A 23,537-nucleotide genomic window follows, 5' to 3' on the forward strand; every position below is an offset into this window, starting at 1 on the left:
GTTTAGAAAAATGAAAAAGTTGCACAATAACCAAATGCGTGGGATCCACTGAACTGTACACGTAAAAGTGGTTAAAAACAGCAAATGTGATTGCTTGTTATGTATTTTTAACCGTTATTCTTTCTTCTTATGAAAACGTACCCTCTCACAGACTCAGCGTTCCTGGCAAGCTCTCTCCGTGGGTCAGTGGAACCAGCCCCTCACCCTCACCTCTTGCCCCATCCAAGATGGGCGAGTTCTGGCCCCATTTTCAGATATTTCCAGGGAAGGGAGCCCGTGACATGATGAGGCAATCTTTTCCAGTGTCTCCAAACCCCAGACATTCTTGCTCCCAGGCCGCTCCCGCTGCACCTGAAGCTAATTTGCCTTGGTCGGTCAGTGCTTTGTCAGGCGCCGGCTCCTCACACACTCCAGACCTCTTGTTGCATCAGCCCCCAGTTTCAGAGCTGAGGGCCCGGGAGGAACAGGCTGGGAGTGGGTTGAGGGCCTCGAGAGACCTCCTCTCAAGCTCCAAACTCTCCAGCGTGAGCCATCCCTAAGCAGAGGCTGGCGCGCAGGACCCTGGGCCTGCTAGGTGACAGACAGTGCACTGATCTCTCCCCGGGTCTGGGCTGTGGTTTGTTGTCGTCCTCTCGGCTCTCCACCTGTACCCTTCTGCTGAAGGCCATTTGCGGATAGGGGCAGAGCTAGTGAGTCATTTCAGCCACCCTTTGCCCTCCAACCAGCTGCCGGGAGCGGTACCTGTCAAGCATGCTCCCCACGGCCTGGAAGATGCTGATCCCGTCAGCTTAGATCCATCAAAGGCCCATGAGAGAGGAACGAGGGCTGAGAGAGGCTCAGCACCTGGCTGCCTGTCCAGCGCAGGCTTGCAAGGCCTGATGGCTGAGGAACCTTGTGTGGAGCTCGGAGGAAGTGGAGTCTTCTGCTGTGAGGACCTGCCGCCAGCTCACCGCTGGGACACAGGAAGGGGCGGGGTGAAGCTCCCTGGTGGCCCCAGGCTCGGTGACTCAGATGTCACTGCTACCACAAAGGGAAATCCGTGTGGGGTGGGCGCCTCCAGAGGCCTCTTTCACCTGCGATGCCGGGGACGATAGCATCAGTTGGTCCTGGGTTGAGGCGCCGGGCCTGCCAGCCCAGGAGCATTAGTCAGCCAGCCGGTGTTGACATTTCTGATTTAGACCCGTGGTTTCCCTACGGGCTCCAGCCTCAAGAAGGAACTGAGGCCCGAGGGAGACAACGGCCCCGCAGGAACTTCCTGCCACGGAAGCCGAGCAGAGAAAGGAGTTCCCACGGGCAGCCCAGTCCCCGGGGGCTTGGCGTGAGCTCAGTGATGGGCATTCAGTTTGCAGCCCCGAGGTGGTATCGGTCCTTTCCATTTCCCAGCGAGCTGGAATGCCTCACAGGGCGAATTCCAGATGCCCGGCTGGAATTTTCATTATAATCAGGTTGCTAAGGAACCGCCCTCCACCTGAGCGTTTGGCAATGCTAGGATTAGTATTTGGTTGCATTTTTTTTTTTTTAATGGTCGTGTTGTGTTTATTTTTTGTTGTGTTTGTTCCTTTCCCAACCTTCAACCCCCAGTCTCAACCACCCAGGGAGCTGGTTTCAGAAAACTCGAGAAATCATCCCGCGCTGCAGAGCTTACAGGAAGGTCGCCTGGCTTCACCAGAAGAAAGGGGTGTCTCTGAGTTGATCACCACAGCGAGGCCAGCCCCTTGCATGTTGCAGGCGCATACCAGGGCTCTGGTTAGTTGGTACATCTTGGCCCTGGCTGGTATGGCTCAGTGGATAGTGTCTGCCTGCAGACGGAAGGGTCCCAGGTCCAATTCCCTGGTCTTCCTCACATGCATGGTTCTCTCTCTGTGTGTGTGTCTCTACCTTTCCTCCCGCTCTTTCTAAAAATCAATGGGAAAATACCCTTGGGTGCAGATTAACAATAGCAAAAACAGTTCATGCTTCTTGAAGGGAGGAAAAAGGAGTCAAGAGGGTTCACTTGAGTGGTCAGAGGTCCCACAGCAAATCAACAGGGAACAAGGAGACTTTGCTCCCCCCCCCCCCCCCCCAGACAGGCGGGTCCTGAGAGGAAGCACCTCTGCCCCTCTGTCAGTGTCCTTCACATGGCGGTACGTGCCAATGGGCCCTTCCAGGGGAAGCACAGTTCCTCATACTGGATTAAGGGGGGTGGGAGTGGGGGTGGAGGGGATGCTCACAGGCTTGGGTGAGACAGAAGGGCCCTGATTTGGGTAAAATCGAGCCTTCCTGTAGCAATCGGCAGTGCATTGGCGTGGCCTTTGGGACTGGATCTCCCTTGGCCCAGAACTGCCAAGCAGCCAAAGGTTAGGACCCAGGTCACCAGCAGTGCTTCTGGAAAGGGTCTTCTCCCGGCCTGGCCCGAGGAGCTGAAGTGGCTCTCTCCTCGAGGCCAGGCTCCAGAGAACCCAGAGCAAATGGGACCGACCGGGCATCTGCCTCGGCCCTCTCTGTTCTCTTTCCTAAGGAGAAGGCTTCCTGCTCGTTTTCGGTGGGCAGCGTTCAGAAAGCTCCCTTCCCCGCAGACAGCTCTGACCAGTCCGTGTGAGGAGGAGGGAATGTGTGACTGCCTACGGTATTCGTGCTCTGTGCTTGGACTGACCATCCTCTGTGCTCTGGTCCTGAGAGAGGGAGCAGAAGAAGTGACTGAATGGGGCTTTAGAATATCTTTGTTTGCGGTGCCTCAGTTTCCCCCAAGAAAACCAGGAACATGCCTGAGGTTGTATGCAGCTCAGGTCCTTCCCAGCCCCAAGCCAAACGTCCTTCCACACACATTCTTACTGTTCACTCAGTGGCGGCTCCCACAGCCTGGGCGTGGAGGAAGCCTGAGGCAGGGTGGTTCTGCTGAGGCCGTTAGAAACGCCTAGAAAGCCTGCTTGGCCGCTGGCTGGGCTCTTGCAAGGCTTGCAGAACTGGCGTGGGCTGCCACAGGTTCCCTGTGGGACCATCAGCCCACCCATCTACCGTCCATCAAAGGACTGCCGTTCACCAGGCCCTTTCTGTTCATTTCCCCTTTCCCCTTGGGGCTGTCCTCCTCACCCCCTCTCCTACCCTCCCTCCTCTCTGGTGGGCCTGCAAGGACTCTGAGACCTGGTACATCTCGTGGACCAGCTTTCGTCCATCCAGACTCCATCACTAGAAAGCCTTTTCTTTTAAAGCTAACTTAGGAAGAGGGTTAGGAGAGTGCTGAGAAGTTCCTTCTTTCTTTTCCTTTCCCCCTCTGGGGCTGAGAGACCAGATTTTTTTTTTTTTTTTTTTTTTTTTTTTACAGTACATTTTGGCAGGCCCCATTTTTTTGTGACAGGAAAAAAAAAAAATAACAGGCATATTTTGGGCGATTACTCAACTGGGGGCCTTTGTGACAGGATATGCAGCTGCGTGACTAATGGAGCTGCTTTCTCCTGGCTTCCTTCCCCTTTCAGAGTTCTTGTTTACTGCCCCATGCAAAAAAAAAAAAAAAAAAAAAAAATGCCATAAGCTTTAGATTTTTTATTTAGGAAAAAAAAAAAAAAAAAAAAGCCTTGTGAGATACTCAAAGGCAATAAATCCTTTGGATATTCCATTTCCAGGGCTGCAAACTCCAAGCCCTCTCCCACTTTTTCTTTTCAAACGCACAAGCTCTTGACTCGTGACATGTGAATCTTCTTCTCCACCCCCACATCCCCGCTTTCTTCTGAACATATGTCCAGCAGACCCGCGTGTGTATGTTGGGGGTGGGGTACGGGTGGGGGGAGGGAGCAAGATGGGAACCATATTTTCGGTGCTTAACTCAGAGATTGCTAAAGGAAGGAATAATGACTTCCAGGGGGCCTCGGGACCGTTATTTTCCCCAAGGCCTGTGTGTTTCCATAATCTGTGACAATTTTGTGTTGTAAGCAAAAGTTATTACAAAACAGGGAACTAGCTTAATGAGGAAGGGTATGTTCTGAACAGGGAGAGGCTGTCTCTTTAGAGAGGAAAGGCACACTTGGCTGGCTCTGAAATTCAGAATTCTTGGTCTTCTCATAGAACTTCTGGAAGAGACTCTCTCCAGTTTTCTGCGTTTGACAGCTTAACTTTAACTGGCCGTGTGTGTGTGTGTGTGTGTGTGTGTGTGTGTGTGAGAGAGAGAGAGAGAGAGAGAATATGTGTGTTTTAGAGATCAATGGGCTTTTTATTTCAAAAGGTGTCTGGCCTGTGGATGGGAAAAATTGACTAGCTAGTTCGGTGTGACAGAGACAGATTGACAGAAATGTGGTACAAGCTTTGTGGCCAAGTGATGGTTTGCACCTCAGCTGTGAACTAGAGCGAGTCATTGAGCATCCGTAGGTCTCTGTTGTTCCAAGGTTAAAATTAGGATGGCATGCTCTCCTTCTAAGTGACTGTCAAGAAGAGGGAGATGCTAGAGGTCCAAGGCAGGGGAGGGAACTGTCATGTGTGCAGCCATCACTTCCAATGTTTGTCCATCTTAGGGGCCACTCCCGCTGTGAACAGAGGAGAAAGGCTTGTTCCCTGAGAACCACGATGCCATCTGATGCACCAGAAGAGAGGTTATTGCTACAGAAGCCTAGGTCGTAAGATTCCAGGAGTGTTTCTGAGGTTGGTATTGCCTCCAAGTTTGCCTGCTCCTCAGCCATTTTCCACCCAGATCTCCAAAGCATATCTTTGATCACATTCTTTTTATTTTTTAAAAAACTTTTTAAAGTTTGAGAGAGAAAGAGAGAGAGAGAGAGAGAGAGAGAGAGAGAGAGAGAGAGAGAGAGAGAGAGGAACATCGATATGTTGCTCTACCCATTCATGCACTCATTCATTGCCTCCCATATGCGCCTTGATGGGGGGACCAGACCTAGGACCTTGAGCATATCAGAACGAGGCTCTAACCAACTGAGCTACCAGGCCCGGGTGATCACATTCTTTTCCTACTCAGGACACTCAAACTCCAACAAAAGGCACCCCAAACCCATTTCTCCTGTCTTTTTTTGTAACTAACTCATGTTTGCATACATTTGTCCTAGAAAAGTGAACACTGGTCACAGTTTCTACTCTCGCCACTGACACATTTTCGCTGGGCAGTTCTTGGAGGTCCCCCTCCTTATTTACCTTCCTTCTATTTTTCTTTCTGCTCCTCTCTGTTAAACCTTGTTCATGTTATCATTTCCTATAAGATTTCACCTAAAGTCTCCACTGACTGAGAACACCTCAAGTGGACAGTCCAAACTCTCCAGTAAACCCTAGAAACTCCCTATTGCTTAAATCTAATGTCTCGGGCAAAGGCAGTTGACTTGATTTCGCCAGTGGGTAAACTGAGGCACCACCCAGGCAACTAACTGGCGAGGGCTTACCCAGCAAGCCCTTGACACAGACAGGAATAGAAACCCCACATCCTGATTCCAGTTTGCCTGAAGTCTGGAGAGGCACCTCAGCGTGGATATCCCAGAATAGCTTCTCCCAGGCTGACCAGCTGTGAAGTGATGTGTTGCAAGGGTTATTTTTTGCCTTGGCTTAACTCTTAAAAAAACACCCCGAGCTCCTAAAACCGGCCTAAGAAAATCCATTTCTCACAATGTCATCCGTTTGCCAAGTTTAAACCTAGTCTATTACATCATGAACGCCTTCAGCCCTCACTCTCGGCTTACAGCAACGCTCAGGTACCTGAATCAAGTTCAGAAATCATAGTTTATTGAAGGAAACAGATCATTAAGTCACTCCACGGGACTGAAGCCGTCGGCGTTGCTTATTTGGAGAAGCTGAGCACTGAAGAATGTTCTCGTGGTTCATGTGGACCAGGACTAGCTGGAGCAATTTAACAAAGGGTGTGGCCATCAGGTGGCATGAGGCCCATGGGGGCCAATCGGAACAGGGGGAGGAACAGTGGTGTGCGGGGAGCTGGCTCGCACCGGCTAATTGCTAAATTTTCAGGAATTTTTCAAGCTGGTTGTTAAGCACAGCCATTATGAAAAATTAAATTATATAAAATTACAATTAAGTTATATTAAAAACAAAGGTAATAAATACTAAAAACAGACCACTCCTAATTATTGTGCTACAATTTACTAGTATCTGTGCTCTTGAGTTATAGCAATATGATGGGAATACTACATACTGTGCATCTCTTTCCCAGTCCACAGTCAGTAATAGCGCATTGGCTGGCTGGAAATCAGCCTTGGTGAGAATATTTACAGCACAGTAATGGGAAAACTCTGCAAATCAGGGCTTGTTTCGCTGATTGCCTAGACTCAAGAAAGTAATAGAGGAAATGATGATATGTAGATTAAATATAAACTTGTGTTGTATCTGTAGCTATGACATTGTGAATTGATGTGATGTTCTTCCAGTGTTCGAAAATGATTATCCAGTTCAGCAAAGACGTCATTCCTGTCATTGACAAATGAATGAAGTCTGAAATACATTCTTGTTGTTCCATTTTTACCTCACATATTATTGTAAATGAAATTATCCAGCAACAATCATGTCAGTTCTACATTTGGAAAGTCAATTGTTAAACATTTACCGCCACACTATTGGAAAATAGTATATGTGGACTACTCTCTTAGAGTCTTAGAAGGAAGACCATTGTAGAATACTTACAACCTAGCATGTGTAAGCAACAGCTATGGAAGAGGAGATATTAATTGCTGGGAAGAAAGCGACACTAGTGATACCATTTAGACTCAGCAGCCAAAGACTAGGCCATCAGATCAGGAATGTAGCAAATATGCTAAATTGAAATGTACTGCTGGATAACAAGGTTAGATAGTTGAGAAACAATAATGGCTTCCAAATTCAAGGTGCACATTAATAACATATATTGATTGCCTTAAAGTTCTAAAGGTGTTGTTTTTAAAACCCTCATCTGAGATATGTTTTTCATTGATAATAAGTCCTGGAACTTAGGAGGCCACCAATAAATGTCCATTTCCTTTTCCCTTTCAGCATGATGTCTAATAATTATTTACATTTGATTTTGAAATCCTATCTAATATAGAGGGAATATGCAAATTGACTGCCATGCTCTCACAAAAGATGGTGACACCCACAGCCAATAAGAAGGGTATATGCTAATTGACTGCCATACCCTCAAAGATGGCAGCACCCAGTTCACTCAGCCCTGCTAGGGTGCCTGCCTCTGGAGTCCCCCAATCCCCTAAGCCCCCCAGCTGCTGCCCAGGGCCAGCCCGAGGTGCAGGTAAGCCACAGATGGGGGCTGCCCAGCTGTCCAGGGCCGCCCAAGGCTCAGGTAACCAGGGCCAGATGAGGCTTGCACTGCTGGCAGTGGCAGCAGCAGAGGTATGATGGGGCGTCACCTTCCCCTGATCACCGGGTCACCTCCTGCCCCTGAGGGCTCCCGGACTGTGAGAGGGGGCAGGCCGGGTTGAGGAACACCCCCTCCAGTGCATGAATTTTCATGCACTGGGCCTTTAGTATAATATAGGACTTTGGTTATCATATTTACTTTTTTTTTTTTTTTTTTTTTGGCTGGGTCCAGTGAACTTTATTGATGGTGCACGACAGACAAAGTAGGGCTTCCTACGCCCCTCCCCTTCTTCAGGGGGTCTGGGATGGAAACGGTGGTCAGGAGGTTCTCAGTGTGTCGGGGGACTGATCCGGGGCAAGGACTCCCCAGCAGCGGAGGGCCTCTCTTCCTCTTGCTGGGGCTGGTGGTCCAGAGGGCTCTTACTCCTTGGTGGCCATGTAGACCATGAGGTCCACCACCCTGTTGCTGTAGCCAAATTCATTGTCATACCAGGAAACGAGCTTGACAAAGTGGTCATTGAGGGCAATGCCAGCGCCAGCATCAAAGGTGGAGGAGTGGGTGTCACTGTTAAAGTCGCAGGAGACAACCTGGTCCTCAGTGTAGCCCAGGATGCCCTTGAGGGGGCCCTCTGCTGCCTGCTTCACCACCTTCTTGATATCATCGTATTTGGCAGCTTTCTCCAGGCGGCAGGTCAGATCCACAACCGACACGTTGGGGGTGGGGACACGGAAGGCCATGCCGGTGAGCTTCCCGTTCAGCTCAGGGATGACCTTGCCCACGGCCTTGGCAGCGCCAGTGGAAGCAGGGATGATGTTCTGGGCAGCCCCTCGGCCATCACGCCACAGCTTCCCAGAGGGGCCATCCACGGTCTTCTGGGTGGCGGTGATGGCGTGGACCGTGGTCATGAGTCCCTCCACGATGCCGAAGTTGTCATGGATGACCTTGGCCAGGGGGGCCAAGCAGTTGGTGGTGCAGGAGGCATTGCTGACGATCTTGAGGGAGTTGTCATACTTCTCATGGTTCACACCCATCACAAACATGGGGGCATCCGCAGAAGGGGCCGAGATGATGACCCTCTTGGCTCCGCCCTTCAGATGAGCCCCAGCCTTGTCCATGGTAGTGAAGACTCCGGTGGACTCCACAACATACTCAGCGCCAGCATCACCCCATTTGATGTTGGCGGGATCTCGCTCCTGGAAGACGGTGATGGGCTTCCCGTTGATGACAAGCTTCCTGTTCTCGGCCTTGACGGTGCCTTTGAACTTGCCATGAGTAGAATCGTACTGGAACATGTAGACCATGTAGTTGAGGTCAATGAAGGGGTCGTTGATGGCGACAACTTGCACTTTGCCAGATTCCATCGCAGCCCTGGTGACCAGGCGCCCAATGCGGCCGAATCCGTTCACTCCGACCTTCACCATCGTGTCTCAGGGTTGTGGCTGCTGGCACGGCCCGGGAGGAAAGGCTGTCTGACGAACAGGAGGAGCAGAGAGCGCCAGGGGTGGCTGCAGCCGCAATTTATAGGATCATCATATTTACTTTTATAATTATATATTTTTAGGATTAGATGAAATTATTCTGCATGGTTTTAGGCCAAACCAACTTAGGAGGTGGGGATAGTGGCAAGGAGGAGAGCTGGAAGAGGGCTAGCCTGGATGCAGATTCTGTGAAGAGCTCCTTCACTCGCTGGTATTTGGCGAGAATCCGTACACATTACCATTGGCAGAAACGAGGAGGCCCAGCCTCTTGCCCCCCTTTCCCCTAAAACACTCCCAACCTCACCACCTGTTTGCAGCCGGAAACATCAGTCACTAGGTGATTCCCCAGGTCAGCCTGATTTAGGCCCAAAGATCCCCGTTCTCCTTGGTATTTTAAATGCTGTGGGAGCTCAGGACAGTATGATAAATTTGAAGATAGATCTGGAACAGGGATGGGAGATTTAGTTTGAGGATCCCAAAATTTCATCTTCTAACTCCCACTTTGAGCCTCAGTTTCCTAATCTGTGACACAGGACCTTGCCTAGCTCCTCTCCCAAGTAACTGCCAAAGCTGAGCGAGAGAAAGTATTGAAAGTGCGGGGTCAGTCTCACAGGCGTGTCTCTGGCCTACCTTTGGGTCTGCAGATCATTCCCTTCAGCAATCCTTCCCCCACTCTGGCTAGTGGGGCCCAGAGAAGAGCGGAGCGCCCCTCATTGACTCTGACCTCCAGCAAGTGGAGACACAATCCCTGGATGCTGGGCGGAGGGGCTTGTCAGCCAGCCAGAGCGGCTCAAACCCTAAGCGCATGAATGATGCCCGCAGAGCACTCTGGGCTCTTTGCTTGAAAGTCACTGGAGCGAGACAAAGGGTGCCTTCCTTGCCACATTCCTCAGCGGGGGGCTCGCCCCACCTGCCTCACCCAGAAGCACTTGTGCAGGTGTAGACATGTATACCTTCCTGGACGCTGGCTCTACCCTGATAGTGTGCGATGCAGGTGCAAATTCCACTCTCCTATGGTGATGTGGCCCGTGGAGTGCCACCTAGCTGTAATCTCCATGAGTCTGTCTCCTGAGAGGCAAAGTAGAAGCCACAGACACTAAACCCTCCTGCCTACTGGGAAGTCCCCAGAAAGCAATTAAGATTCTCTGGGACCTCTTTAGATTCTGGGCTTTAGATTCTCTGAGACCTCTCTGGGCCAGCCTGCATGCCTCTTGTCCTAGTGTTCTCAACTGTTACCTACTGTGAGGGTCTAGAGCCAGACTGCGAGGATGGTGTTCTAGCTTCCATTTACTAGCTCTGTGACCCTGGGCCAGTCCCTTTAACCTCTTTGTGTCAATGTTTTCTCATTTCTAGAAGGAGAAATCATAGTCAGACTTATCTCACAGGATATTACATATATAGTTTGAGCTCATGCAGTTGAATTACATGTTGATATATGACTTAACACAAATGTATGAGTTCATACTGTACATGTAAAGTGCTTAAACCAGATTCTGGAACCTAGTAAGACTAATTACAAGTGATAATAATACTAATTATTATTATTATTATCAATTTCCATCACAGTTATTATTCTGGTCCCATTTTCCTGACTTTCTAACCATAGCTTCAGGGCTTGGCCATATCTATACTAGATGTGCTACTACCATGAACAGGGAGACTGTATAAAAGTTGTGGCTCGCCGAAACCGGTTTGGCTCAGTGGTAGAGTGTCGGTCTGCGGACTGAAAGGTCCCGGGTTTGATTCAGGTCAAGGGCATGTACCTTGGTTGCGGGCACATCCCCGGTGGGGGGTGTGCAAGAGGCAGCTGGTCGATGTTTCTCTCTCATCGACGTTTCTAACTCTCTATCTCTCTCCCTTCCTCTCTGTAAAATATCAATAAAATATATTAAAAAAAAAAAGTTGTGGCTCTAGGGAAGGTAGGGAAGAGAAAGGCCATCCGAATGTTTGACCATCAGACCAGTAGTTATGACATGCAATGACCACCAGTGGGCAGACACTCAACATAGGAGCTGCTGGGCTGTGGTGACTGGGCAGCTGATGTTCTCAGGTGATGCACCTGAAACTGGAGAGGAGGGAGCCTGATTCCAGACTGTGTCACCCGAGAACTGCTCTCTCACAATCTGGGACCCCTTTGGGGAATGCTGGAGAGCTGGTTTCGGATTGATCCCCGCAGGCCAGCCAAGGGCCCCAACCTGTGCACGAATCCATGCACCAGGCCTCTAGTAGAAAATAAGACAGGGGAACAATGCCTGGGCTAGCCTCTCAGAGGCTTGATAGCCCAATGCAAGAGCAGAATGTCTGTGGAATTGTTCCCAAATCTGGGCTCCCCAGCATCTTCCTTAATCTGACTTTTTAGGAACCTGTGTAGCACATTGTATAGAATAAATTAAACCCTCTAGATTTCGAGCTCACTGAAGGTAAGGCCTCATCTTTGCATTCCTCATATGGGGTGGGAACTCAGTTGGTTCTTAAGTTGAACTGCAGTAGAAAGTTAGTCTATTAACTACCTACCTCCTCCTGTGACTTAGACTGGAGGGTTGAAAAAACTGCCCTCGTGGTCCAAACCCCAGGCCATTTCTTTGCACTTTTGTGTAGGCCCTTGAGGGAATCTGAAATCCCCTAGACCCGTGGTCAGCAAACTGTGGCTTGGAAGCCACATGCAGCTCTTTGGCCCCTTCGGTGTGGCTCTTCCACAAAATACCACGGCCTGGGCGTGTCTATTTTGAGGAAGTGGCTTTAGAAGAAGTTTAAGTTTAAAAAATTTGGCTCTCAAAAGAAATTTCAATCGTTGTACTGTTGATATTTGACTCTGTTGACTCTGTTAGAGTTTGCTGACCACTGTCATAGACACCTGAGCATGCTGTGAGACAGGAGTACCATCTCCGGCCCCTTTGCCTCGACCACACTCTCCCCTCCATCATTTCTAACCTACTCCATGGCCCTGAGCTGGATCTGTGCCAGGCAAAACCAATAGACTTGAAATCTCAAACTCCATCTCAGAGCATCAACCAGATATTTTTAGATCCCCCAAACTCTCTCTAGATGTTAATAACACCCCAATCCTCAAGATATGGTCTCAAGGAAGGGGGCAGGAAAGACCTAGCTTCTCTAACCACTGCCTCCTTTCTCTCTTGCCTCTGCTTCTCCTCTAGGCTTGAAAGAGCCTTCAACTCTCCCTTTTCACTCGGGTTACCTACTGTCTTTCCTGCCCTTGGTCTTACAGTAAAGTCCTGTCCCCAGACTTCTTGGCTTTGTTCTTGTTACCTAGAAGAAAGATTATTAATTTTAAGTCTTATTTTTTCACAAAACCCCCAGAAACTCAAGACAGTCAGTGCAGCCCCTCAAGGCTGAGCAGTGGCCCATCACCCCTTCACCAGAAGAAACCGCAACATGAAATGACCCCCAAGGAGAGGAACACAGTGGTTTGAAAGAGGTTCGTTGTATTTCCCTGGAGTATTTGTGAACTGAAGCATAGGACATCGTGCTATTTCCATATAATTTGACATATCATTTCATCCTCATGTGTGCCTATTTAAAATAATTGGAAAGGGCATACCACAAATGAAAGTGGTCTTTCCTCAATGGTGGGGATAAACATGATTTTCACCTCTTTCATTTGGTTCAAGCATGTTTTCTGATTTCCTATAATCAACATGTGTTACCTTAGGGTAAAAATAAAAAGACAAAATTGACAATTTCTTACACTTTATGTGACATTTTATATGAAACTAGTGGCCTGGTGCATGAAATTAATGCACGTGCTGGGGGAGATGTGTCCCTCAGCCTGGCCTGCACCCTTTCCAATTTGAGATATCCCTCTCACAATCCAGGATCTCTGGCCCCTAACCACTTCTGTCTACCAGCCTGATTGCCCCTAACCACTTCTGCCTGCCAGCCTGATCGACCCCTAACCACTTCCCTGCAGTTCTGATTGATGCCTAACTGCTCCCCTGCTGGCCCAATCACCTTCAACTGCCCTCCCCTGTCGGCCTGATTGCCCACAACTGCCCTCCCCTGTCACAATCTACCTCCTCCACCAAAACCCAACTCTTCTGCATGAGGCTGTGGAGACGCCAGGACTGGCCTCCTCTGTGCCATGCAGAGCTGGAGGATCCCCAGGTCTCACTGTGTGGAGCAGCCACTGGGCCCTGCCTCTGCTGTGCACATGGCCATCTTGTGATGACATTATGTGTGAGGACCACCTAAGCATTTATTAGTATAGATATGTAAATACAGATTTCATAAATCCTATATAATAAAGAGGTAATATGCAAATTGACCTTCACGCCCTCGAGTATTCACAATGTGGCCGCCCCCATGTCAACACAAGATGGCCTCCACAAGATGGCCACCCCATGTCATCACAAGATGGCTGCCCCATGTTGTCATAAGATGGCCACCCCCACATCATCACTAGATGGCCACTTCCATGTTGTCACAAAATGGCCAGCAGGGGAGGACAGCAGGGGGCAATCAACCTGCAGGGGAGGGCAGTTGGGAGTGATCAGGCCAGCAGAGGAGTAGTTATGTGTCAATCAGGCCATCAGGGGAGCAGTTAGGGGGTGATCAAGCTGGCAGGCAGGTGAGTGGTTTGGAACTAGTGGTCCCAGATTGCAAGAGGGGTCCCAGATTGGAGTGGGTGCAGGCTTGGCTGAGGGACTCCTTCCCCCATGCATGAATTTCATGCACAAGGCCACTAGTAAATATATAAAACCATAAAAATGAATATTTTATATGTAGAATTTTTTATACCTCTTGATAAAATTATATAGTATAGAATGCATTGCATAATACAACGTGCTATGTACTATACACAAGTTATAGGTGACTATTTATAGTGACTCTCTGGAAAGCAGTACAACAAATTACTACCAATAGTCTTCATATTGTGCTTTTCTGTATTTTCCAAGTTCTTTGTATTGGGTATTTATTATTTTTGCAATTTGGAAATCTAAGGCTGCATGTTTCTCTTTCACTTTAAAAATAAAAATTTTCAAGTTACTTTCAGATCATTATTTTTGCTAGTTTTCCTGGTTACAGGTGATCTGCTTTTCTCAGCATGAAAACAGGTGCAACTTTTTAAAAGATATATGTTTTATTGATTTTTTACAGACAGGAAGGGAGAGGGAGATAAAGTTAGAAATATTGATGAGAGAGAAACATCAATCAGCTGCCTCCTGCACATCCCCTACTGCAACCAAGGTACATGCCCTTGGCTGGAATCGAACCTGGGACCCTTGAGCTCTATCTACTGAGCCAAACTGGTTAGGACTTTTTATTTATTTATTTATTTTTTAATCTTCATCTGAAGATATTTTCCATTGATTTTAGAGAGAGTGGAAGAAAGAGGGAAAGACAGAGAGAAATATCAATGTGAGAGAAACACATCGATTGGTTGCCTCCTGCACACACCCTAACCAGGATCCAGGCCAGGGAGATGTCTGCAGCCAAGGTATGTGCCCTTGACCGGAATTGAACCTGGAACCCTTCTGTCCTCAGGCAAATGCTCTATCCATTGAGCCCAACTGGCTAGGGCCATGTGCAACTCTCTCTCTCTCTCTCTCTCTCTCTCTCTCTCTCTCTCTCTTGCCCATTTGATAACTTTTAAAAGTTGAACTTAGACCCTGAAGCGACTATAGGCTTTGCTGTTTAAGCTTGGCCAGATGGGGTTTGTCCGTAGAACTGGTCAGCATGGCCGGTGGACAATTGATGAGCATCTAGAGTTGTTTACAAAGAGTGAAAAACCCCACAGTAGGGAATGCTCTGGACTTCATTTCCATGCATGAGGAGCTCTGTTCTGTGGGCACTGCCTGTGTGTCTGCGTGTGTTAAGTGTTGGGGTGGGGGTGGGGGTGTATGGGAGATGAATCCAGAACGCTGCTCACAGTACACTCCAGAGAAAGGTGAGACACCTCCGAGGGGGCATTGTGAGCTGCATCCTGGCCGCGCGGCCCTTGGGAGGCGGAGCGATGAGCTGGTTATCTTCCATCTTCTGTGATCTATGGTGCTTCCCTGATGCTTGGTAGGGATTTGTAATTCGTTCTTTGGCTAATACTTTCTAGAGTGCTCTGAGGGAAAACACTGATTTCCGCATTTATGTTCTGGGCCATTTATTTTTTATTTTTATTTTAAAAATATATTTCTTTATTGGTTTCAGAAAGGAAGGGAGAAGGAGAGAGAAAATGAACCATCAATGATGAGAGAGAATCATTGATTGGCTGCCTTCTGCACATCCCCTACTGGGGATTGCGCCTGCAACCCAGGCATGTGCCCTTGGCCAGAATCAAACCCGGGACCCTTCAGTCCGCAGGCTGACGCTCTATCCAATGAACCAAGCCAGCCAGGGCTGTTCTGGGCCATTTAAACAGCAGAGTTTTCAGTTCCCACCCTCTGGTTGTGGATTTGCCTTAGGAACTTGTATCCAGTATAAAACTGAGCTCAAGAGAAAGAAAGGTCTTACATGGACTCTCCGACCTTCTGGGCCCAGGTGGATCTGTCTGAACACAAGGACTCGCTATTCCTATGCCCGGCCCAGTGCCCCTGGGTTCTTTGAAGGCTCTCCCCTCTGCCTGGGATTTTGAAATTCTCTGATGGAAGTCTCAGTGTAATGGCCAATGTCACCTCGAGGCCTCAGAGTGTTTTCCACTCATCACCAGTCATCCTTCCCCAGAGCGGTTTTAAATCTTCCTCAGCACTAGGAGGGACTGGGAAACAATAGAGGTTTCATGCTCTTGTCCGGATTGCATGGAAAGTTCCAGCGGGTGCGGGTGGGAAGGATGGGGCGGAGAATGAAAACAGAATGTCAGGGTCTCAGGATGTCCAGCTTAAAATATTAGCCTCCAGGCCTCGCTGCTTCAAACATGTCACCGAGTCTATAAATACCGTTCTCATCACCTGGAGTTGTAAAACCAACATTGTTTAGCTCCCCGCCTTTACATTTATGGTCTTGCTTGATGGCAGGACTCTGTTCACTCAACCACCCCCTTGCAGGGGCCTCTGGGATTCTAGGCCTGTGAGGGGAGGCCTGGGAAGGAAAGCCGTTAACCCCTGCCCCCCCAGAAGGGCCCACCTCGGCCCACATTTAGTTTCACTGAACATTTCTATAGTTCTTCTAGGTCAGTGTTTCCCAAAGTGTGGTACGCGTACCCCCAGGGGTACGGGAAGAGTTTGGTGGGGGTACACGTTGCACCTGAGTTTGGTGGGGATATGCACTGCACCGTGCTTAGCTGCGCCTAATTCTACGTTCTAATGAGTATGAGGGGTACTCAGTGTTATGAAAATTATAGAAGGGGTACACATATGCCAAAAGTTTGGGAAACACTGTAGGTGAAGCATCTTTCTGAACACTCGCATTCTTTTTTTTTTTTTTTTTTTTTTTTGTATAACCAATTACTGCCTAAGACACTACAGTGTTCAGAGCACTAAGGTGGGGGCATTCTTGGGGCAAGAATTCTGGCACAAGGTTGGGGACACACAGACTCAGGGAGACAAAGACCAATATCGGAGAGAGAGACCATACGGGAGGTCCTCGATAAAGAAGCAAGCTGTGTGGAATAGGTGTAAAAGAGGGATGCTAGCTTCAGGTCCCCCAGAAGGTTGGGGGAGGGCAGTATTGGAGCTGGACCTCGGAAGATGGGCAAGATCTAGATAGACATTGTGAGCAAAGGGAGTGGAAAGAGCAGGATACAGGGTGGGTTTGCAGGTGTGTCCAAGGTGGAATCCACATGGGAGAAGGAATGGCAGAGCACACTGGGGCAGGGGTAGCATAGGGCTCCATCGTGGACAGTTTTAAAAGTCTCTTCTCCACTGTAAGTCCGTGTGTGTGTGTGTGTGTGTGTGTGTGTGTGTGTGTTTCCAGATAAAGACATGTTACTAGCAATGGCTGTCCCCACATCTGACATTTGCCATGGACCTCTTCTTTCTGCCTTCTTCCTCAGGCTGGCTCACTCAGCCGCAAGCACCAACCCACCCAGGATGGGTGGTTTGCCCAGTTATCAGGGGTGCCTTATGAGCAGTCGAGGCTGGCTTTTCCTTGGCAGGGAGTTTCATTTTTGTCAACAGAGCTGGACTGGGAAGAGGTTGGATCAAGGCTTTGGCTGTGTCTCCGCAGGCTGCCATCTTGGGGGGGGGAGGGGAGCAGTGGCAGATGCCAGGAGCTGGCTGGCATCGGGGTGCAATCTGGCAGCCGCTGCCGAGACTCTCATCCTTGGAGGGTGCGTGAGCCCACAGACACCTGCTTGGTTTGGCTGGCTTTGGCTCATTTCCGGTAGAGATAAGCGGGAAATGGAAGGCAGCTTGAGAGCAGACAGTGAGAGGGGAGAAAGGGTCTTGGGTGCTGAAATGAGGTATTTGTGAGCAAGCCTCTCTGTCCCTTCCAATGGATGAGAGCTGGCCTTAGAGAAAGTTTCTGGCAAACTGGAATCAAGGTGGAGGGGAGGGTGGACCGGACCTGCTAGGGCTGCTTTTCATGGGGAAGGAAGGATTAAAAGGAGCAAATGACAGGACAGCAGGGTGGACCATGTCATGAGACAGAGGATCCCAGGAGTGAGAGGAGAGCCATTGTTAGGGGTTGCTGAGGACTGGGAGCTCCTAGGGATGGGACCGATGGCCCCAGTTCCCGGTCCCTTCCCATGTCTGGTCTCCTGGCCTGCTGCCCTCTGCCTGATTCATGAGACCAAGAAGCACGAGGGAGGGAAGACGGACTGCTCAGCAGAAACGCCCCCTCCACAAAGCCTCACTCCCACCAGCAAGTGGCCGCAGGGGGGCCACTGCCACTCCTCCCAGCCGCACAACCATGACTTTCCCACTCAGCGACTGTCCGTCTGTCCAGCCTTGCTGCCAAGCCCGGGAGCCCCATGCTGGTTTCCTTTGGAAGAGAGCCCCAGCTCCCGGGGCGACCTCGGCAACAGCAGGGCCCATGGCCGGCTCTGCTCCCAAGCTTCCCATCACAGGCAAGGGTTAGCCTGCCCCGTGGAAGTTAAAACAACACACTGGCGGTTTGTGAGCAAGAGCCCTCCATAAAGCCATCGGGATGGTCCTCCCGGCAGCGTGTCTAATCTCCTCTGGCCGCCCTTCTGGGCTCTGGGCTCCCGATCTATTTCGGTTTGTCTTCTTTGACTCATTTTTGGACTTCGTGCCATAAATATGAGCCCCCTCCAGTGCCTGGTCCCATCCAACAGGCAGACTCTTCAGAATTAGCCGTGGTCATGGTTGTCCAAACTGACAGGCAGGGAAACTGAGGCACAGCAGGCTACAGGGCCTTGTCTCGCCTCCTGCAGGGACCCGTTGGGCTCAGCTGCCAGCAAGGCCCAGGGTTCTGGCTGGGACTTTGACACTGGAGCTTGTGGGTAAAGCTGGGGGCCATGTGAACTATTATAACGCTCCTCCTGGGTCACGCTTGGCCACAAATCCCAGAGCTGTGTGGCAAATGAAATTGCAGTGGGGGTGGTGTGTGTGTGTGTGTGTGTGTGTGTGTGTGTGTGTGTGTGTTTGTGTCTGGCAAACTGGATGATGGTGTTTGAAATCCTCCCCATGCCTGGAATTTGACAAGCACAGAATAGAGAAGGACCAGAAAACCCAAAATCATGGGGATGAGAGAGAACAAAGAGCCTTCCCCAAGCCATGGCTCAAGCTGTGGGCCAACTGTCTTCCGGTTTCTCATGCAAAGCCCCTGCCTCCAGGCCCAGGGGGCTGGCTGGGCAGGTTTGGCTGGTCCAAGGCCACGGCTGAATTCCTGATTGCAATCCCTCCTCCTGCCCCAGGCCTCCCTGGGTGCAGGCCTACATGATCCTGAGAGGGGAGGCCGAGATGGGGGAGGCTGGGAGGCTGTTTGGATTTCAGACACTTTCTAGGTGCCTCTGGGGACTTACATATTTCCTATGTAAAGTTCAGTCTGTTTGCAATTAGGCCTCTCTTCTTTGCTTATTTCTGGAGAGATTAAAAATAGCGAAATCAGCTTAATCTGGACTCTCTGAGATCAACAAGGCCACTGTTTCCAACAGTATGAAAATACCAAGCAGTCCCACCCACGTTCATGGGTCACCCAGCGGGGCAGGCCTGGTAGGCTTTCTGTAATGAAGGAACCTTAAGTTGCAGGAATGCTCAACAGATAAGACTCTGTTTTTGGACCCCAGCATGGATATCTTCAACTAAAACGGAAAGGGTTTAGCCCTTTTTAGGGCTTGAAATTCTCTCTTCCTTTTTTCTAAATGAGCTCAAAACTGTGAAAGTATTTTCAGGGAAACCCACCTTGGTTTAGTTACTTTACCAGTTTTAGCCTTTCCTTAGGGATTTGGGCATATGGAGGAGCCCGGACAGTTTTTATACACGAGGTGCACCTTTTGAACTGTCACCATCAGCATGACAAATGTTCCAGGTCGTTTCATCAGCGGTTGGGAGCGAGGTCACGAATTATCAGCTATCCCAGGGAAGAACAGCCCTCATCTGTGAGATAGCTCCTGGGATGAGGAGGACCACGGATCCAAGGAATACTCCCCTTTTATACTCTGCATTAGTCAGAAAGGGGAAGGCTATGCTGCAGTAACAAATACATCCCCACATCTCAGTTGTTAGGCCATTTGAGAAACTTGTGACATCAAGATTGCTTTTGGCAGAGAAGACAGAGCTAGACAGTCACTGAGATGTTTGTAAGGGACAGCTCTGTAAGTGGATGACATCAGTTTTGTTCACATCCTGTTGGCCAGAATCCAGTCATATGACCTTGACCTAACTGCAAGCGAGGCTAGGAAATGTAGGATTTTTGGTGACTAGGCATCATCAGGTATAGATACTGAAGCCCAAATGACATCCTCAGAAAACCCTCTCACGAGGTTATATGCAGAGTGACACTGTGCACCGACAGGGCCTATTGATTGTCCCCCCTTCATTCCCTCCTAGGATGCCCATATGCCACTCCTCAAGGAGGAGTCCTGGAGAGTAACCCTGGGCTGGATGCACGATGAAACCTATAGCAGGTAACTGGGAAGAATGAAAATAATTGCCTACATTATCAGTGTAGGTAGATGTGTCCCGGACCATCAAAAGGCAGGACAATGCCCTTAGGACAATGCCCATGGTTGACACCATGGGAATGGTAATAACTTGTTCTCTTTGGGGCCACAGTCAAGTTCTTTAGCAAACCCAGGCCCGGTGAATTGTCTTCTACATGTTGCTATAGATAAGGCTCTCCCACAGGCAGCATGCATGGGCCAAATGCCTTCTCCTGCTGGAGGGGCCTCATCCCACCACCCCAATGCTGGTCTGCCTTCAATCAGGACACAGTGGATACATCCTCAGCTACCAGGGGCCACCAGGAGGGCGCAAGTGCTTTTCTGGAATAGTGGCTGGGAGGGGGAATTCTGCAAACCATGAAATATAAACCAAGGGAGATTTAGTAAGTGAGAACTGATTTACATGCATAAGAAACAGCAACATACATAAGAAAGCTTTCTGTCTGGCTTGAACTGAGGGATCATGGATTTTCTTACGTGCTAGAAACTAATGGAGCAGTGTCAAGGGGATGTTACTTGTAGTGTCCACCTTGGTATTGAGAATCCAAAACTGAACCTTCACTAATATTCACTTTGGCTGTGATGGTTAATTTTATGTGTCATCTTGACTTGACTATAGTGCCTGACTATTTGGTCAAACACTAGACTAGATGTTTCTGTAAAGGAGTTTTTTTTTTTTTTTTTTTTGTGTGTGTGTGTGTGTGTGTGTGTGTGTGTGTATTTTTAAAGATGTGATGAACAGTTATAATCAGTTTATTTTAAGTAAGGCAGATGTTCTTCCATAATATGGGTGGGCCCCATCCAACCAGTTGAAGACTTTCAGAGCAAAGGCTGAGGTTTCCTGAAGAAGAATGAATTCTGCCCCCAAAATGCAACAGAGAAATTCTGTCTGAGAGTCCAGCCTTGGGACCCAAAACTGTCACTGGAATATCAACTCTTACCTGAATCCAGCCTGCCTGCTAAGCCCATATATATCCTTTCTAATAAGAGTAATATGCAAATTGACTGTCACTCCAACTCACAAGATGGCCGCCCTCATGTGGACACAAGATGGCCACCACAAGATGGCCAACAGGGGAGGGCAGTTGGGAGGGATCAGGTCAGCAGAGAAGGGCAGTTAGGGGCAACCAGACCTGCAGGAGAGCAGTTAGGCATCAATTAGGCTGGCAGGGGAGTGGTTAGGGGGTGATCAGACTAGCAGGAAGAAGTAGTTAGGGGCAATCAGGCAGGCAGACAGACAGGCAAGCAGTTGGGAGCCAGCAGTCCTGGATTGTGAGAGGGATGTCCCAGATTGGAGAGGATGCAGGCTGGATGGAGGGACCCCCCCACCCCCAAAGCACGAATTTCGTGCACTGGACCTAGAGTGTGTGTGTGTGTGTATTAATGTATATATGTCCAATTAGTTTTATCTTTCTAGAGAACTCTGTTTTAATAACCAGGGGAAAGCAGATTAAATTAAATACATTCACGATTAATAGACACTTCTATTAATTCATAGGGAAAGGGAGCAATTTATAGTGAGCTACAAATTGTGGTGGTATAAATGAAGGGGTTTCACTACAGCAGTAGAATTTACTATTACATTAAATACACAAAGTTGGGTACAACAGACTAAACTCAATAGAAGCTGTGTGGTCTTGTAATAACTTCAATTCTAACTTGGTGGCATTTGCTGGGGGAACTTCCTATCTAGGTCCCTCCTCTTCCTGTCTGGGTACATGCTTGTGCTTGTGTCATCACATTCCAAGTGGGATAAACTTCTTTCTGTGCATCTGAGCCATAGACAGTGCTAGCAAATTATAGCCTTACTGCTGGTCCTACCTCCTTTCTCTTGTTCCATTTATGTGTCATTCTAAACAACTGTCAACTAGGGCTCTTTGGTTGTCAGGGACAGAAAAATCTGTTCCAAACTGCTTTAGCAAAGGGGAGAGCTAGCTAATGGTTCGTGCAATGGAAAGATCCAGAATTAGGGCTAGTGTCAGACACATCTGGGTTCAGGGCTACCGTAAGATGTTCTGAGGGCTTGGATACTTTTCACCTCTCCGCTCTGCTCTCTCCTATGTTGGCTTCAGGTGTAGGCTCCATGTAACAGAAAAATGATAGCGGTTTCCGGTACTAAATTCGCTCAGATTTGAGGTTCTTGGGAAAAGAGAAGTCTATTTCTTAGAAGTCCTAGGGGAAACCTCAAGGCTTGTTATTGGCTCTGATTAATTGGGTTCTCTGTCAGAAGAATGGACTTAGGTCATGTGCTTCCTCCTGAGTTGGGGATGGGGTTGGCTGCACTGAAACCTCATGGACTGAGAGCAGAGGACAGTGTGGGATTCTCCAAGAAGATAGTCGGGCATGGATACCAGAGAAGAGTGGATGGATTCTGAATACTTAAAGTGACGAATGAGAAAGCTTCAAACATCCATAATGTCGTTATTTATGGAAAGCATGTCGGGGGGCAGTGCCAGTGTGAAGTTGGTTCAACCTTTTTTGATGGCCCCAACATCCGTGTCCCTAAGTGCTTAGTACAAGGGCCACTGCCAGGGTGATGCAAGTGCTATTAGTAAAGTGTTCCTAAGTCCCTTTTCCAAAACCCAGCTCTATTTCCAGAACCTGATTTTAGACAGAGTTGGGGAGGAGGTAGGGGGTGTATATTTCTGACAAAGCGATGTTTCCATTTTACACATATGACTAATAAGGAACTTGGCCAGGAATAGCTCTTTATAGAGTTTTGGAAACCGTGGCCCAGACCATAAATCACTGAATCAAGCTCTTATCCACATCCTCAACTTTAAACTCAATTTCTGTCTTCCCAGTGTCCTGCCTGAGGAGCACAGCAACAGAAGAGCCAACATTAAGTGTTCAATGGGGCCATCCCATTCGGACGGCCCCCAGGCCTGTGGGGAGGTCACCTTCCCATGGCATCACCCTCGGCAGCAATCTGTGGTCAGACAGAAACTCTGAGCTTGGTCCCACACTCCCTTCTCCTTGCAGTCTTGCCAATGTAAGCCTCACAAGTCTTGAAAACACCTCTGGTTTTCTAACTCAAGGGACCCTAGCAATGGAGGTCAGAGTGGAAGGTCACATGGGGTAGGTGGAAGCGCAGCTATCCCTGTGCAGGAAGGTGCTTGCCTTTGGTGCATCTGTGTGAATAAGGAAGAAAGAAGCATGGCAGAGCTCTCGGGGGTCTTAGGAGAGAGAAATCAGTAGTAAGTAGCATTGGCAGAGGAAAGAAGTGGGTCTAGGTTGAGACTCCAGGACCCTTCATCATGAATTTTGATGAGGATAAACATCCAGAAAACAACCGAGCTTCCCACTCAGGAGCTAGAGCATAACATGGCATGAGATGGCCCACAGGAGGGGTTGACATATTGATAGCACAACAAGAAAGGCTCAGTCATAAAGGCTGGGTTTGGAATGGCAAGTAAGTAGACCAACCCAATGTGCTCTAACACAAGCAAGGCAGAGCAGGTGGAAGATTTGTTGGCAGCAAACAGATATCCTGGGGCAATGAAGAAGGGAATTGTTCTCTGTCTTCCAGCGGGGAGAGCTGAACCCCTCCACCTTGGCAGAATTTCCAGCTTTCACAGGACCCAGGTCTTTGGGAACCTTGTTTTGTCCTACATCAGCTAAAAATAGCTGAGTGAACCGTGACTGACCAGGGGACCTTTGACCTCTTTCAGGTCTAGCTTTTGGACAGAGTTAAGAGACTCTTTTCTGAGCCTAATTTTGGCAAGAGCATCATTTGGGGGAGGGGTGGGGAGGGAGAAGCTCTGTCAGGGCGGGCTAAAAGGGC

General features: G+C 49.0%; 1 protein-coding gene across 1 annotated transcript; it reads right to left on the bottom strand.

Annotated features, from left to right (window-relative positions):
- Positions 1 to 7,486: 7,486 nt before the first annotated feature.
- On the bottom strand, positions 7,487 to 8,780 carry LOC311613320 (glyceraldehyde-3-phosphate dehydrogenase-like). The gene has a single exon (XM_084867097.1). The coding sequence runs from the start codon at positions 8,683 to 8,685 to the stop codon at positions 7,684 to 7,686; it is 1,002 nt and encodes a 333-aa protein (XP_084723223.1). The 5' UTR covers positions 8,686 to 8,780; the 3' UTR covers positions 7,487 to 7,683.
- Between the last annotated feature and the right edge of the window lie 14,757 nt (positions 8,781 to 23,537).

The sequence above is a fragment of the Pipistrellus hanaki genome, assembly GCF_964339955.1.
Source record: "Pipistrellus hanaki genome assembly, chromosome: 1".
NCBI classification, from domain to species: domain Eukaryota; kingdom Metazoa; phylum Chordata; class Mammalia; order Chiroptera; family Vespertilionidae; genus Pipistrellus; species Pipistrellus hanaki.